Source organism: Streptopelia decaocto (genome assembly GCF_964273445.1).
Source record: "Streptopelia decaocto genome assembly, chromosome: 10".
Classification (NCBI taxonomy): domain Eukaryota; kingdom Metazoa; phylum Chordata; class Aves; order Columbiformes; family Columbidae; genus Streptopelia; species Streptopelia decaocto.
Window position 1 is genome coordinate 8854764 of NC_138665.1, and position 15177 is coordinate 8869940.

Genomic DNA, 15177 nt, shown 5'->3' on the forward strand with positions numbered 1-15177 from the left:
TATTTCATACCTCTTAACTTATTTGAAGTTTAAAATCATCCTAGATTCTTTTAGAATTCTTTATTGATAGACTGGAATGATACGACCAGTGAAACACTAGGAAAAGGTAGACCTTCAAATAGCTTAAAAGCAATAGAAATCTCATGAAAAATATTTTTTCTCTGCAAGTACATAACTGGTGCTTTTAACTTAGAAATGTACTTAGGAAAGATTCTCTTCATACTCCATGCAATTATATGTCCACTTGAGATGACTAAGTTACATTATGCTTGAAGTTAGGTTAACTTAGGCCAGTATCTCAACTCACTATCCCTCGTTTAAGAAAAAAAAAAGTCTCAATGTAAGCATTCAGATTATTTGGAACTTTCCTTAATCAAACATTAATTTTATGTATATGAGTTCTCATCAATGAAATCAAACTTAATTATCATAAGATCAGAAATCCAATAATAATTAAAAAAAAAATAATAATTAAAACCAGAAACTGCAAGCCTGTGAAATCCTGCTGTCTTCCTGGCAAACATCTCTGCTAGGCCCAATAGTTCTAACTCTTAACAATTATCTCTGAACATTTCCCATCACCCACCGACAAAGCACCTACACAAACAATTGTAACAGCAATAGGCAGGACCAAGCTTTGTTACACTAAACAATATTTCTTGAAGAAATTCCTAACTATGTCAGGAATGAGATTTCCACCCAAAGCAACTGGTTGAATTATGGCATTTAGTCAATAAATATCATTACTGTATGTCTAACCACAGCAAATGTTGGGCTTTTTAATTTAAAGCACAAATGCTGCAAGGATATGATAAATAGGAATAGCAAAACTGTCTTACAGATACACAAACTTCTTCCCAAGAAAATTACTTCATTATCAGAAATGAAAGATTTTCTGTAACAGTCATAGCTATAATTATGCAATACAATATGCTAAATTACAATACGTACTTCATTATTAATAGAATTTATTTTACAGATCAAATAGCCAAATACACATTTTCCAAAGAGCCAGATAGCAAATGTGCAGAAAACTATAGGCAACTGTCATGGTAGACATTCTGCAGTCCAAGAACTGAGGCAACGTGATTATTAAGTACAAGCCTATAAATATCTTTACATCAAACATACAGTCATGTGTAAGAATTCCATGTTCTTGTCTAATTCATGAAGCATTAATAACTTTTTCTTTAAAAGAAAGTCATATATACTGTATACATCCCAGTTAAAAGTAGTGTATTTCATTTTATTCTAGCAAACTAATATTACATGTCTTTAGATAAGTGCAGAAAACAGGGTTCTTTATACTCCTTTGCTTCCTACGAGATTTTCGCATTGCATATGAAATTCTAATATTATAGATGATACATATTAAGCATTACTCCCTAAAATGTGAGGCAATATACAAGACTTTGCAACCAACCTGCAAACGAAGCTATGATATTCAAATTTTATTTTTAAATGACCTCTGCTAAATAAAAAATTACAATGTAAAAAAAAAAAAAATCGTTAAAAAAGTTAACTATACAGAGAAATAATTTGGGAAAAAAAAGGAACAGTAGGCCATTTTCCATTTTTTGCCCCCCATGTGCTGGCTAACAGTGAAAAAAGTATGCATGCTCTTTCCTATTTTATCACATTGAAAAGTAAGCCACTGGATTTATGATTTTCTTTTTATTAAAGTATTTCAAAAGGTTAAATGTATGGCACCTGTTACACAGACGTTATCTAGATTTCAGCAAGCAAAACGCAAACTAAATTTTATTTTTAAAAGTGAATACTTTCTGGTTATTTAAAAGGTGATAATTTATTACAAAATGTGGATAAGAAAGCAGAAAGTACTCATTTTTCACTCTACTATTGTGCCTATAAAATAAGAAAGCAGTGATTTGATCAATTCTATTTATGATCCATAGCAGCAATATCATCATTAAAAATATTACGGAATAGATATAAATAACAATTCTTAACATGTGTAATGGTGCTATAAGTGTCAACAATTTGTTTTTCTTTTAAATGCAGGGAGTATAAAGAACTTTACATTCTCCTTTTAATGTATGAATAAAATTTATTGCTCCCTTTTAATATATTTATAGAAACAAAATTCCTAATTGTTTCAACTAAAATAAATAAGGAAAAAAATCTGGGACAAGAAGAACACAAGCAAAATAAATTTACCATAATTGCCAACTGTGAAGAAGGATGGGTCACATTACTTTTTTCTTAGCAAAACTATGTTATAGAACACTATAGCACAACGTACTAAAATTTCTTTGTCTTTTCTTTTTAAAAAATTCTTGCCCTTGATACCTTTCAGTAGGGCAGCTTGAACAGTTCATCGTCACTTCCAAACCCCTCTGGAGATCAGACGATAAATTTCTTCGGCAATCAGAGACAGGACAAAGGGCTTTCTCGTGCTATTTCCATGTTTTCATGTTTGCTGGCTTAACATCATTGTGTACACGTACGACTTCAGTATATAACATCAGATGCGATGACGTTCAGAGCTGGCAAACAGAGAAACAGCATGAGAAAAGCCCTTTCCTGCATCATTTTCCCCATATATTGTAAAGTTTGTTTCCAAACTCCTACAATGTCAATCACCATATGGTCTGCGAAGTACTGAACTATTGGGGTTTTAAGTAACCAACCAGCTTTGCTGTGTGTGTGTTTTCAGGTTTCTGTACACAAAGATCTGCACACATCTATATACTCATCATAAAAATGCTGAAACAAGAGCCAAAGAAATACTTTTTTTTTATTGCTTTATCAGCTTGAAACCCCAAGTCCTGTTGCAACATTATAGCTATCAGACGACTACCATGCTACCTAGAACATGTTTTACAGGATTTTAGCTGACTTCATTCAAAAGAGCACAAACTATTTTTATTTGAAGAGTTCTTCTGCATCTTTAATTTATATAATCAAGAGTTAGAGTCCTAAAAATTCCCAGAAATTAAACCATTCAGATCAGTTATTTCCCAGGAAAGAAAGAACTTTCAATACCACAGTCACCAAGACACCACCCACTCACTGGTCAGGAAATTGCTACCAACTGCAATACCTTCTGGGAGAAAATACGAAAGGAAAGAAGTTTGAAAATTAAACAGCAGTTAAATCAGACTTCATTGTTTACAATGATTTATAGCTGTAGGTCATTTGAAAAAGTCAAGTTGGGTCACAGGGAGATAAGATTAAACTTTTCAGTTCTCACTTAAAAAATAAAGGTGAAATGCACTTAACATTTAAGAAAATTTGTGATGCTGTTAGAGAGACAGTTGCATATTGTTCCATCTTGTATAAAATTCACCCAATTATTACAGCTGGAGCTTCATCTAGCAAGAACTCAGCCAATGAGTTCTTAGTGGGGAAAAAAGCACCTTTGTTTTCTCTGAATTAATGTTTACTTAAGTGTCATATTCAAAATCATTCATTTTTTCCCCTCACACAAAACATTAATTTATTTTCTTCCCATTTGTGCTCTGGTTTTGTCCTCTACTATGAATCAAGGCGGGGACTTCTCAGGTATCTTCACCCATGCTCTTCCAGTGAAAAAAATAGATATTAAAAGAACAATTCCCATATTCTTCAAAGTGTTCCACTGAGGTAAAGCATTTTCTTGACCAGCTTTACTTCAGCACTACTGCTCATTTGAGTGTGCTCACTAAGTTCCAAGCTGCAGACTTGCACTTATCCTTCTGTTAGAAATCTTTTCTCCAGATGCGTATTTCTTTTTTTTTTTTTTCTGAAATGTATACACATGGCACCGTATTAGAACTATCAGCTAGAAAATGAAGAGAAAGTAACAGGAATATTTAGAATCAGAGAAGTCTATTTTGAAATGGCTTTTAGGAAGAGCTTATACGAACAGCTATTTAGCTGATACTATTCTTTGAGCGTAATTTACTCTGTATCTGTCAATGCAAAGTACCAGTGTTATCTCTATACTTTTTCACATACCAGAAACATCAGCACTGCCTACTGATGATTACAGTATACAAGATAAAACTCGGTAGTCTCACTGTTATTAAACAAAACAATAAATCCCACAGCTACAGATTTACGTAACAGCTGAGTTTTTCAGAGCTATTATTTTCAGGAACAGTGCAATATTCCTTCCATTCACATCCTAAGCACACTGTTCTCATGGTGAGTGAGAAGCTATAATGACATTTCATGACATTTCAAATCAGAATCAGAAGAGCAAATATAACATAGCTGGAAGCAGGTCTGAGCAGTCGCTAGTGGGACAGTAGAGCCTCAAAAAGACAGTGTATTTTAAATGAGATCTACTTCCCAGTCAGGTTGCTATAAGGAATTCAGTGTCTATCTCCAGTCAGTTTTTAACAAACAAGCTGAACACAGATTACTATGACATCTGAAATTTCTGTTCCTAACTATGGATATGTTCACAGATGATAGAATCCTGGCAAATGAAATAAACTAATGAAGATCTGCATTAGTAAACATGAGAAAAATCAACCTGCACAACTGTTCACTCCCTGAGTGATTTCCCAAAGATAGTATAGTGTAATAGCAATAGCACTAAGCTAACAGACAGACGAGAGTCTGCCTGGAAGCAGGGAGAACCACCCAAAGCTACAGAATCATAGAATCATTTCGGTTGGAAATATCCATCAAGACCATTGAGTCCACTAAACCATGTCCCTAAGAACCTCGTCTAAACACCTTTTAAATGCCTCCAGGGATGGTGACTCCACCACTTCCCTGAGCAGCCTGTTCAGTGCTTGACAATCCTTTCCATGAAGAATTTTTTCCTAATATCCAATGATTGCACCTTCCAGCTCTATCAGGGGAAGAGCTAGACTGGAACAGCATCAAGTCCTCCAGTGCTGCTCTCATGAACTCTCACACTTCTTCACTAGCACAACATCAGATAAAACTTGTTCTTAAGTTAAAAATGACAATACAAAAGGTCACGGGACCCTTCCTGAGTGAGCAGGTGTTTATTTTTGAAGATTTCTACTGTTCTATAGTACACATTATACTATTTTCAAATGAAAAGAATGTCTGAAATAGGTCTAATTAAGAGACAAGAAGAAGGAGGATGCACAGGAAGTTCTAAGGAACTTTTGTGGCAGTGGCTTCTTTGAACCAAGCTGCCAGAGACAACATTGTCCTCTGTAATTATGCATATTTTGAACAGACAGGATGATACACAGACAGGCACTTGAATTGTCTAAATGTTGTTTAACATACTTGAGCAAAGATTTCAGATATTAAAATTGTGTTACATACTGCATGAAAGTTAGACTGGAAAAACCTCTTCCAATGCAAAAAAAAAAAAATGTCAGTATGGAATACTTCACATAGTCTGCTCTCACTAAGATAAATATCAGAAGCAATTGAGCTTTTACAAAGCTTGCAGACAAACTTTAAAGGTGCTGTATGTTTTTCTTCCAAAGAAATGCATCTTTCTATGAGGCCTATAATTACCAAAACAATGAAAATTCTGTGACAGTAAAAGTCAGTTTGATTTTTCTGAGCCTCCAAATATCCTGGTTTGAAAATCTTATTATGACTAAGCTGCACCTTCATATTTATCACTTCGTAAAACTTGTATAAAACAATTCTCTCTACAACATCTCCAAAGAAAGCATGCAACTTTGGAGGTCTACTGCCACTAGTATTTATTACTTCCTACTGTTTAACTTCAAAATAATATTAACATCTCTCTCCTTTTCCCTTTCTTACATGCAACAGAAGCTTTAACTCTCCCTCTTTGAAGAGATTACATCAGGACCATACTTTTCCCTCTTCACCTCCACATAGTTCATGATTCGATCCATCCTCAGCTCCTTCAGGAGTCTCCGATTCCTTTTCCATAAAAATTTCAGCTGTTGCATTGCTGTATTTATTTACCGACATGACCACTAAAGAGATGTTTTGGCTTTTTTTTTAGTAGAAAGATCTTTCCATCTTCTCTTGCATGCTTTTTGAGTACAGCTGTTATGATGACTTTGTCATTTTATAGATCACTTAGATAAATTTAGCAGTAAAGCAAAGACATAATTTCCTTTCTTTAACAACTTGAATCAATAGCATTCAGACATACACAAAATTTAGAGCTTCAAAAGAAAACATATTTTTAGCTGTAACTCAATAGTATTTCAGGTATGTGAGTAGAAAGCCTTGCATGGACAAAACCAAGAACAGTTGAGATGTGAGGCCTGTTAGTATGAGCACCCATTGGAAACTGAAGAGGTCTTCACAGTGGATTTGATCATCTTAACCTCCTTCACAGAGCTTTTAGCTTGACCAAGGAATGTATTACAGTAACCATTAGTGATAATTTTTTTTTTTTCCCCTCACATTAGACAACTTATTTTCATTTTTCAAATTAGCTCATCTCCCTTTTTAACTGAACCTATTATCCCCCAATTCTCCAGGCTGTTCTACAGTTTTCTGAAAATTGAGAGACTGCGCGACACAAATGCATAATGAACCACAAACGCCCTGCTGGTCCCAGGGGCTGGAGGCTGGCAGGACAGTGGGACATCTGATCTGTGGCACAAGCTTACTTTGGTTGGTTTTGTTTCTTTACTGGCTACCAGTGACAACTCTTAGTTGGTCCTGAATAACCTTCTATAGCCCCACAGGTGATAAAACTATATAGATTGCAATATACACAATCAGGTTAGGAATAAGACTGACTTTTTAAAGATCCATTAAGGTTTAAGAAATACACTTCTTGTTTTTACTTATAATGAAATAAAATTGTGCCTTTGTGATCATGGTCCAACACAAAGGATTTAACTCTAATGGCCTTTCCTGCCCAATCTATATAATTAAACACATTAATGAAATTACTTATATTTTATTTAAATAAGTAATAATACTGTGAATTCATGTGTTTAAAGGTAAATGTTGTTTTCGAATTAGTATAAAGGGCCATGGATAGGGAGTAGTTATGCTTTCCCCAACAATGCAATCACTTTCATACAGAAAAATATACCTAAGACGGATAGCTGTAGATCTAACAAAATCAATACTAATATTAATCTCTTTTTGATATATTCAGCACATCATAATAATATAATTTCAGGTACAGCTATGTGAAGATAAGCTAGTATCAGGCAATGAGTACTTAAAAAAAAAAAAAAGCAAGGAAGTTCTATTCTGTTCTTCCAGATAGGAAGCACCTGTCATTGACATTTAAGGTAGAGATTAAAAAATGCTCTTTCCCCCAGCCAACTTCTGCAGAAGAGAACTGCTTTCCATTCTACTTTAAAAGTCCCTTCTGATGGAAAAACTATGTTAGTAAAAACCCAGAGAGTCACAAGCTGGCCTTTTTTGTTAGCAGCATTACTGCATGACAAAGTTTATTGAGCAGACAATGGAAGAACCTTTCTGGCTCAGAGGAACTATATCAGAATTCAATTGAAAAATCACTTGGATCAGACCTACAGAAATGCTGAGAACAGCACCACCTTCCTCAGAATTATGAGAGCTCCAGCACATGAACTAGCAAGCAGCTTTTCTAATATGTAATTTAAATTAACACATCCAATTATCTTTAATACAAAATACTCAAATCTCAAAAAGTAATGCTTTTTTTCATTTCTATCATCTTAAAAATAGGAAATTATTTTTTGTTTATTCAATTTTTCTGTTAATGCACCTCAAAAGAAGATGAAAATTTTATGAAGAATAGTGATATGGACTACCGCACAGATTAGTGCTGGTAAGAGGAATAAAATAGAATAAACAACCCATCCTGCAGTTTTCAAAAACTATGATGACTACTTTGAATGGGGAGCTTTTTTAAGGCACATTTTGTTATCATGATAATGGTAACAAAATAAAGCCCCCACAAAAATTCCAAAACCTCAGCTGGAGCAAAAAGCCTAAACAGAATTAGTCATGCTGAGGATTTGTTCCTGAGCAATAGCATGAAAATACATCATCAGTAATATAATTAACTCTCCTGAAATGTTAGTTTCTTTAATGATTAATTCCTTGAGCATTTCAAGCTTAACTAGAAAACTGTTTTCATTGAAACTTCGTGTTATTTGTGAAGAAAAGTAAGCAAACGAACGGCAAAGCTTTATTATTAATGAAATTTTCCAGACATTAGATAGAACTTTCAGTGATCTAAAGCATTTCTGTGGGCTCTTAAAGAATAAAAGGTACTTTGGTTCTCATTTTTAACTTTAAGCTAAAGATTATTTAGACATTTCCTTTGCTGTACCCAGTTTCTGATAAGCTAATACCTGTATTATCAAGCACAGCAGCAAATAAGTCAGAGCAATTATACCAATGATTCAAATTTTTCCCTAACTTTGCCTGTCAACTGTGTCATTCCACCAGACCTAAGTAGTCCAGTATGTTTCCAGTCTGAAAATGACACAAACTCCCAGAGGAAAATCCTTGCCTGCTTTTGCGAGACCTTAAAGTAAAGCTATGCCCAAATGAAGACTGCAATTCCAGACTCCATTAATATTAAGAACCACTTATCAGACCCTGCAAAGCTTCATTGCTTCCCACTTGGTCTAGATTACCCCAAGTTGCAAGCACACAGTCCTGAGGACAGTCCCACAACCTCTCTCTGCCTTCCTAACCCGGGTGCTGCCACGATGCCGAGTGTCACACTGATGCCGGAGTGTCACACTGCCATCTGCAGTCAGCAGCACCCGCCAAGGCAATCACTCACTACCGTCTCACAGCCAACACTCAGTTTGATTTTAATTTTCTTCCTTAACACTGATGAATCTCAAATTGTTTACTTTTCAATGCCTCGGTCAAACATGACCTTTCAAACTTTTAATCCTTGCAGAAAAAGTGATTTTTCAGTTCCTACAGCTAAATCTATAGGAACGGCAAAGTAAGAAGTGAAAGAGAAAGACAGCACCTTAAAATTTCTATTACCTGTCTGGTGTGTATGGGGCCCGGCGTCTTGAAGCCTCCTTGACAGCTGCATTCAGAAACACTGTAAGGGTCCGAGCTGCTGGATGAGCACTTGGAGAGTGAGTCACAACCCACCACAAAGGTGTTATCTAGAGGCAGTTCCTGAATGACGTGGTGCTTCTTGGGGGGTACAGGGGTCTCAGGTTTAATTTGAAAGGTAGGCTGTGGAGAAGCAGACTTGTAGTGCTTTGCTAAATCTGGGCTATCTGGCTTAAATGTGGTTGGTGTGGTGGCCCAGTTATATTTTCCCATAGTCTGTTCTTCTAGCTCTACGGGAATGTCTAAAGTGCCATTTATGTGCTCATGGCCAGGATCATCAGGCTTTGATTCTTCAATAGTCACAAAGTTGAGGAGGAGGCTTTTTGGGGAGCGCTTCTTCTTCTTCTTCTTTTTCTTGATCTGTCTATTCTCTTGGTTTGGGGAAACCCATTCACCACTCTGCTTGTTTTTTTGGACAACCTTGTGCCTAGGCGTCTGACGGCACCGTACTAAAGCAGTAACAAAAATTACCAGAATAACTGTCATAGTGCCTGCAATAATGGCAATGATGATCTTGACATAATCGTTGGTTTGTGGAGTTATCTCACCATCCCCAATATTCTGGCCAACTGGAGTTTCCATATTCCTGCGCACCAGCTCTTGTACATAGGAACTATTGGTGACTGTGTCATTCACAAACAAATGCACAAGGGCTATAGTATAAAGAGACTCCGGCTGTCCTAGGTCATTGACTTTTATCACCAGTCTGTGCAAGCCATGATCTGATGTAATTACCTTCTCTTTCAAAGTAATATTTCCTGTTAATTGGTCAATTGTAAATAAGCCCCTTGAGTTCCCACCTATGATGCTATAGCGGAGCTCTGCATTCATTCCTGTGTCATTATCAACTGCAAAGACTTTAGTAACTACAGACCCTGGACTGGCAGATGTTGGAACCAACTCATATGAATAATTAGATGAAGGAATAACAAAAACAGGCCTGTTGTCATTTACATCAACAACATTGATGGTCACCTTGGCCGTTGAGGAACGCTGCAGTCTTCCTCCATCCACAGCTTTCACCTGGAAAGTATATGACCCCTGGTGTTCCCTATCAAAGGTAATATTAGGTCTTATCACACCAGTAAGTGGATCTATAATGAAATTATCTCTACCATTTAATATCGAGAGAGTGACCGCAGCATTCTCTCCAGAGTCAGCATCTGTAACTGTGATGAGCCCCACTGTGCCATACATGGGTAAATTTTCTGGCACATAGAAATTATATTCATTATGTGTGAAAGCAGGGCTGTTATCATTCTGGTCCAGGACAGACACTGTCACAGTAGCATTGGTCTGCAAGGGTGGCATCCCATTATCCTTAGCCAACACAGTGAAGGAGTACCTGTCTTGCTTTTCTCTGTCCAGTTTTCTCACTGCCGTCAGAATGCCCGTGCGGCGGTCGAGGTTGAAAATAGGGGGTGCATCAGAACCCAAGATATAGCTAATCTCAGCATTGCGCCCACTGTCAGCATCCGTAGCACTTATCTTGGTTAGCTGAGTACCAGGAGCATTGTTTTCAGGGATGGAAAGACCTATGATAGGCTGTGTAAAAACTGGGGCATTGTCATTTTCATCTTTAATTTTGATCAGGAGCATTGCAGACTGGTTTAAGGGAGGTTTCCCTGAATCTGAAGCCACTATTTTAATGGCATATTCCCGTGTGGCTTCATAATCTAGAAATGTGGCTGTCTCCAGGAGAAACTGATTATCAAACACTGGCTTCAGCCTAAAAGGGACATCATGATCTGTAAAACAAGTAACTTTTCCATTCAGATCAGCATCCTTGTCCATTACTGTTATCAATGCAATTTTTGTATTAAGGGGAGCCTTCTCAGACAAAAGCACTGTCCCGTTCACTGGATTGATAATGTATCTTGTGTCTATTGATGGGACATTGTCATTAATATCTGTGACATTAACAGTCACTGTTGCTCTTGATGGAGTTGAACTGCCATCACTTGCCAAAACAGTTAATTTGTGTACAGGAGATTCCTCCCTGTCTAGTGGTTCTCTTATAGTGATGAGACCAGTGGTGTTATCAATGGCAAACAGCCTTTTGGCCAAACTGGAGATCTGATTGCTGAAATAGAAGTGGATTTGTGCATTTGAGCCCAGGTCTGCATCAGTGGCATGGAGCTGAGAAACAGAGGTGCCCACTGGAGCATTTTCTGGAACACTAACTTCAATGTCGTTCTCTTTGAAGACTGGGCGATTATCATTCACATCAGTCACTGTGACCTGAAGGATGGCAGTGCTAGATCTTGGAGGGCTTCCACCATCTTCAACTTTAATTTTCATCACATAGGTATCCTTCTGCTCCCTGTCCAGGATCTGTTGGACAATCAGTTGAGGCCACTTATCTCCCTCAGGTGTCTCAATTATATCAAGACCAAATACATTTTGACCCTACAAGACACAGAAAGAACATACTTTAGCATGACAGTATATTTCAATAGAGAAATCTCAATGTTCTCAAATTGTCATGGAATACATATTTATATACATAATGTATACAGGAATACACATATTTACCTTTACTTTGCAATATCCAATTTTGCTTTATACTCTAGGGCCTTAAGAAAGCTTCAGAACAGACGTGAAAAAACAGATACTTTAGAAAAATGGGGTAGGTTTGGATGAGGTGGTGAAGTTTTGCTTTGTTTTTTAACTCATTTCTCTGTTTCTACAGAAAAGTTATTAAATTCCTGGACAGATGTAATTTGGTTTCTCTATTGTATGAGTGAGTGTGGAAGAGGAACGCAGCCAAAGTTCAATCACGTCCAAAGGCAAGACAGTATGCATACACTGGAGGACCTAAACCAATATTCAATTTCCAGGAAAACAGAAGGAAAAAAAAAAAAAAAAAAAAGATAAAGGGACTGTTTCTCTGTTCCTGGAGCAACTGCAGACGTGATTTGAAATCATCAGCATAAAAAACCAACACTGGCATTGAAAATGGGCTTACTACATAATTCAGGTATTAGATGGTACAGACAAAACTAAGTCATAACAGTTTATTAGAAACGTATTTTAGAACTCATTAAAGCTATTCCTTTCTCCATCATTACAGATTTTATTTTTGTGGTGAAAAATACAATCCCAGTGAGAAAAGATCTATTTTCATTTCAGAAAACATAACAGAACTATGATATCAAATTGAAAACAATTTTTTTTTCATGGGGTTTGTGGAACCACTAACACTCCTGGAATTGCCAAGAAATGCTACATATATTGTACAAACATAGTTTCTTTTAAAACACTAGTCTTGACAAAGTAGTCTGCTAAAATAAAGATAGGAATCTAGTTCTAGATTCCCTCTTCTGCCATCTCCTCAGACAAGCGGGGATTAAGAATATCACAATTATCTTCTTTTCTCCCATCTCTCACCCTTCAGATGAAGAAAGGACATAAGGGCAGTTTTCCAGCCATATCTTCCACAAGGGCAAAGCTAGAATGCAGATCATTACAGCTGAATGTATAGAATGCCCAGAAAAAAGAAAGCACCAGTAAAGATGCTGACTAATTAGGATTTTATGTGTCATACTTGTAATAACAACTGAGTCCAGCCTGATTCTTTCTCCATTTATTGTGGCTGTCTCACCTTTACTCATGTTATTGTATGTGTGTTTTAAACTGATCTGAGACACTTCAGGCCCAAGGGAAACAAAATGTTCCCGGTGGGCAAGGTTTCTTATTTCTCATTAATTGTAAAAGATCTATATTTACTGTATCTTGCTACTGACTGTTAAGTGAATACACATTCATAGGTCTAATTCTATGAAATGTGGTATTTCACTGATTTGTTTTCTCAAAGCCAGGATTTGACCCTAGAAAAGTAATAATTTCTTTCATGGAGAAAAAAACTATTCATCCACATTTCAAAAACCACTGCACCATTTGCACAGTATTTGTGACAACATGAAGTTGCACATTTTGAAACAATAAAACAAATGCAGCTTTGGCTTCTTTAGCAGAAGGCATGTGAAAATATAAGCCTTACAAACCATTTCTAAATCAAGATATACATTTTGAAGCAATTAGGTTAAATTTTAGAATGGTAATTCTATTACAATCTCTTCATGAGGCAGAGTGCAAGTTTCCTCTTCATCTTCAGTCTGGCTAACAGTTATTTGTGATAAATTCCATAATTACTGAGAAATAATGAATTATATACTCTATACTTTAACATAAATTTCCAGAAAAAAAAAAAAAAGTAACAGAAGCTAGAGGAAAAAAAATCCTGTCAGTTATCTTTTACTTAGTTATTTGTACACAAGTTGACAGATGGGTACTGATTATTCTGTCATTAGATCCCACAACTACAACAAACACTCCATACAGACTGTGAATACATGCAACTATACATATGCATATCCATTTCTGCTTTTCTTTAACTATCAAGTATGAGAAAGTTATTTTTCATTATAGCACATGAGCTTGATATAAAATATAGAGCTCCAGTTCCCCATCACTAGCAGCGAACTACTGCAGAAACAGAAAAGACTGCAAAGATCTCTTCCAAGTTAATTATCACCACTCAAGTAATTTTCTATAGAAAAATATTATCCAAGAGTATTTCTTGCTATTCAGTACAGGTTTATATATCCTTTTTAAACCACCAAAAAGAGACTTACAGTTAATCATACTTTCCCCTAATTTAAGCAAGCCTTTGCATGCTGTTTAAGGAACAGGGTTAGGTGTGACATTATGCTGCATTTTAATAAACATTTTCTAAGAATGGAGAGTTCTACCATTCTAAACACTCAAAACAAACAAACAAACATACAAAAACCATTCAGGAAACATTTTTAAGATTATAAATACCTAATTCTCTCTGTTATAAGCAAAAAAAATTTATAGTTAAAAATCCTGAGAGAAACACTAAGAAAACCCTTCATGATTCAATTCCTGATGTTGAAAGTAAATGGCTCTATCACCATTAAAACCTCAGTGAAGAGAAAATTTCCATTAGGGTCAGATTGTTATTTGGACTGAACTGTACCTCAGTCACCACATTATCTGAAGGTTTTGTTCACTTGAGGAAGGGTTTGAGTCCATAGGAAAAGCATAATAGGTAATTAACATTTATATAGTGCCTTTTACCATTAAAAAGACTGCCTAGTAAAAACAATTTGCTACATTATTATCTCCAGCACTACAGAAAGATGGGAGTAAGAAAAAAAAAAAAAAAAAGGGGGGGTTAATTTCTTTTTTTTTAATCTAAAAAGCCAGTTTAAGCAATGTAATCTAACTTATGATGCAAAAGAAAGTTATGCCTATCTCAGAGCCAGGATTAGCTTTAAGAGACCCTAGCTCAGATCACAAAACTCTTTATCGGGGCAATAAGCAATGCTGTTACCTTATTCCATTTTCATAACAACCTTTTCAGTGGATTCATGCACAGAGTAGTCTCCAAAACATTGAAACCGGTATTCTTGTTGAACACTCCCTACCATATATTTACCTGATCGTTTGTAATGGATCCAAATGTCCTTTTCGGAGCTGTTTTGGGCTGTCATGTAAATAAAAAATTAGAGAATTCTTTTAAAATTGTAACATTTAGGTAGAGTAATAAATACATAATCAATGACACAGACACTTGATGTGATAAGCTGGAAGAGCTTCTAGTGTTATAGACAGGACTTCATGTGACAAGGTGTACCTAAAGTCTACACGTAACTTGTCTCTAGATATACATACTGCAGTACCACAGTGTCTCACCCCAGTGTTTGGTTAAATCCATGGGGATTGTCTACCTGGATGTTGCAACAAATGTTCCTTTAGGCCATAAATTGTAATGTGAGCTTCATTGTTGAGAGGAATGGGAGGAAAAAGGCCAGCTTCTGCTTAATGCTCCTAATGGTGGCACGGTCTGCTGTGTTCAAAACATCTTATGTACTTACACTTGCAGACCGGCAAGTTGATAGAACATAGTAGTTTCTCAAAGAAATAGGGAAGAGAAAGAATATTGTGCTAAATACCTATAAAAATTACTACTCACAATACAAATTACTTGGAAATTAAGATACTCTATTAGTTGTTATTTCTTAAAACATTACAAATTATATAATTGTATGTAATAACTATACATTGTTAACTGACAAAGAGCAGATCAACAGTGTCCTCAGTCTTCATTCCAGAGATCCCTCCCAACCCCAACCATTCTGTGATTGTGTTCAAATCCACAGAAAGAGTAGGATCTGGAAG

The 15177-nt window shown here is 36.0% G+C and overlaps 1 protein-coding gene across 2 annotated transcripts in view; it reads right to left on the reverse strand.

Annotated features, from left to right (window-relative positions):
• Nucleotides 1-15177, reverse strand: part of PCDH11X (protocadherin 11 X-linked) — a gene marked incomplete at its 3' end in the record, with an annotated part of 459004 nt that overhangs the window by 378987 nt on the left and 64840 nt on the right. The window contains exons 3-5 of one of the 2 annotated variants that reach the window (XM_082061890.1): nucleotides 14435-14482; nucleotides 8890-11376; nucleotides 415-2507 (exon numbers count right to left, since the gene is read on the reverse strand). In XM_082061890.1, coding sequence (XP_081918016.1) covers nucleotides 2502-2507; nucleotides 8890-11376; nucleotides 14435-14482 — 2541 coding nt within the window. Of the gene's footprint in view, nucleotides 1-414; nucleotides 2508-8889; nucleotides 11377-14434; nucleotides 14483-15177 lie in introns of those variants that run through there. The other variant, XM_082061889.1, reaches the window with a different exon arrangement.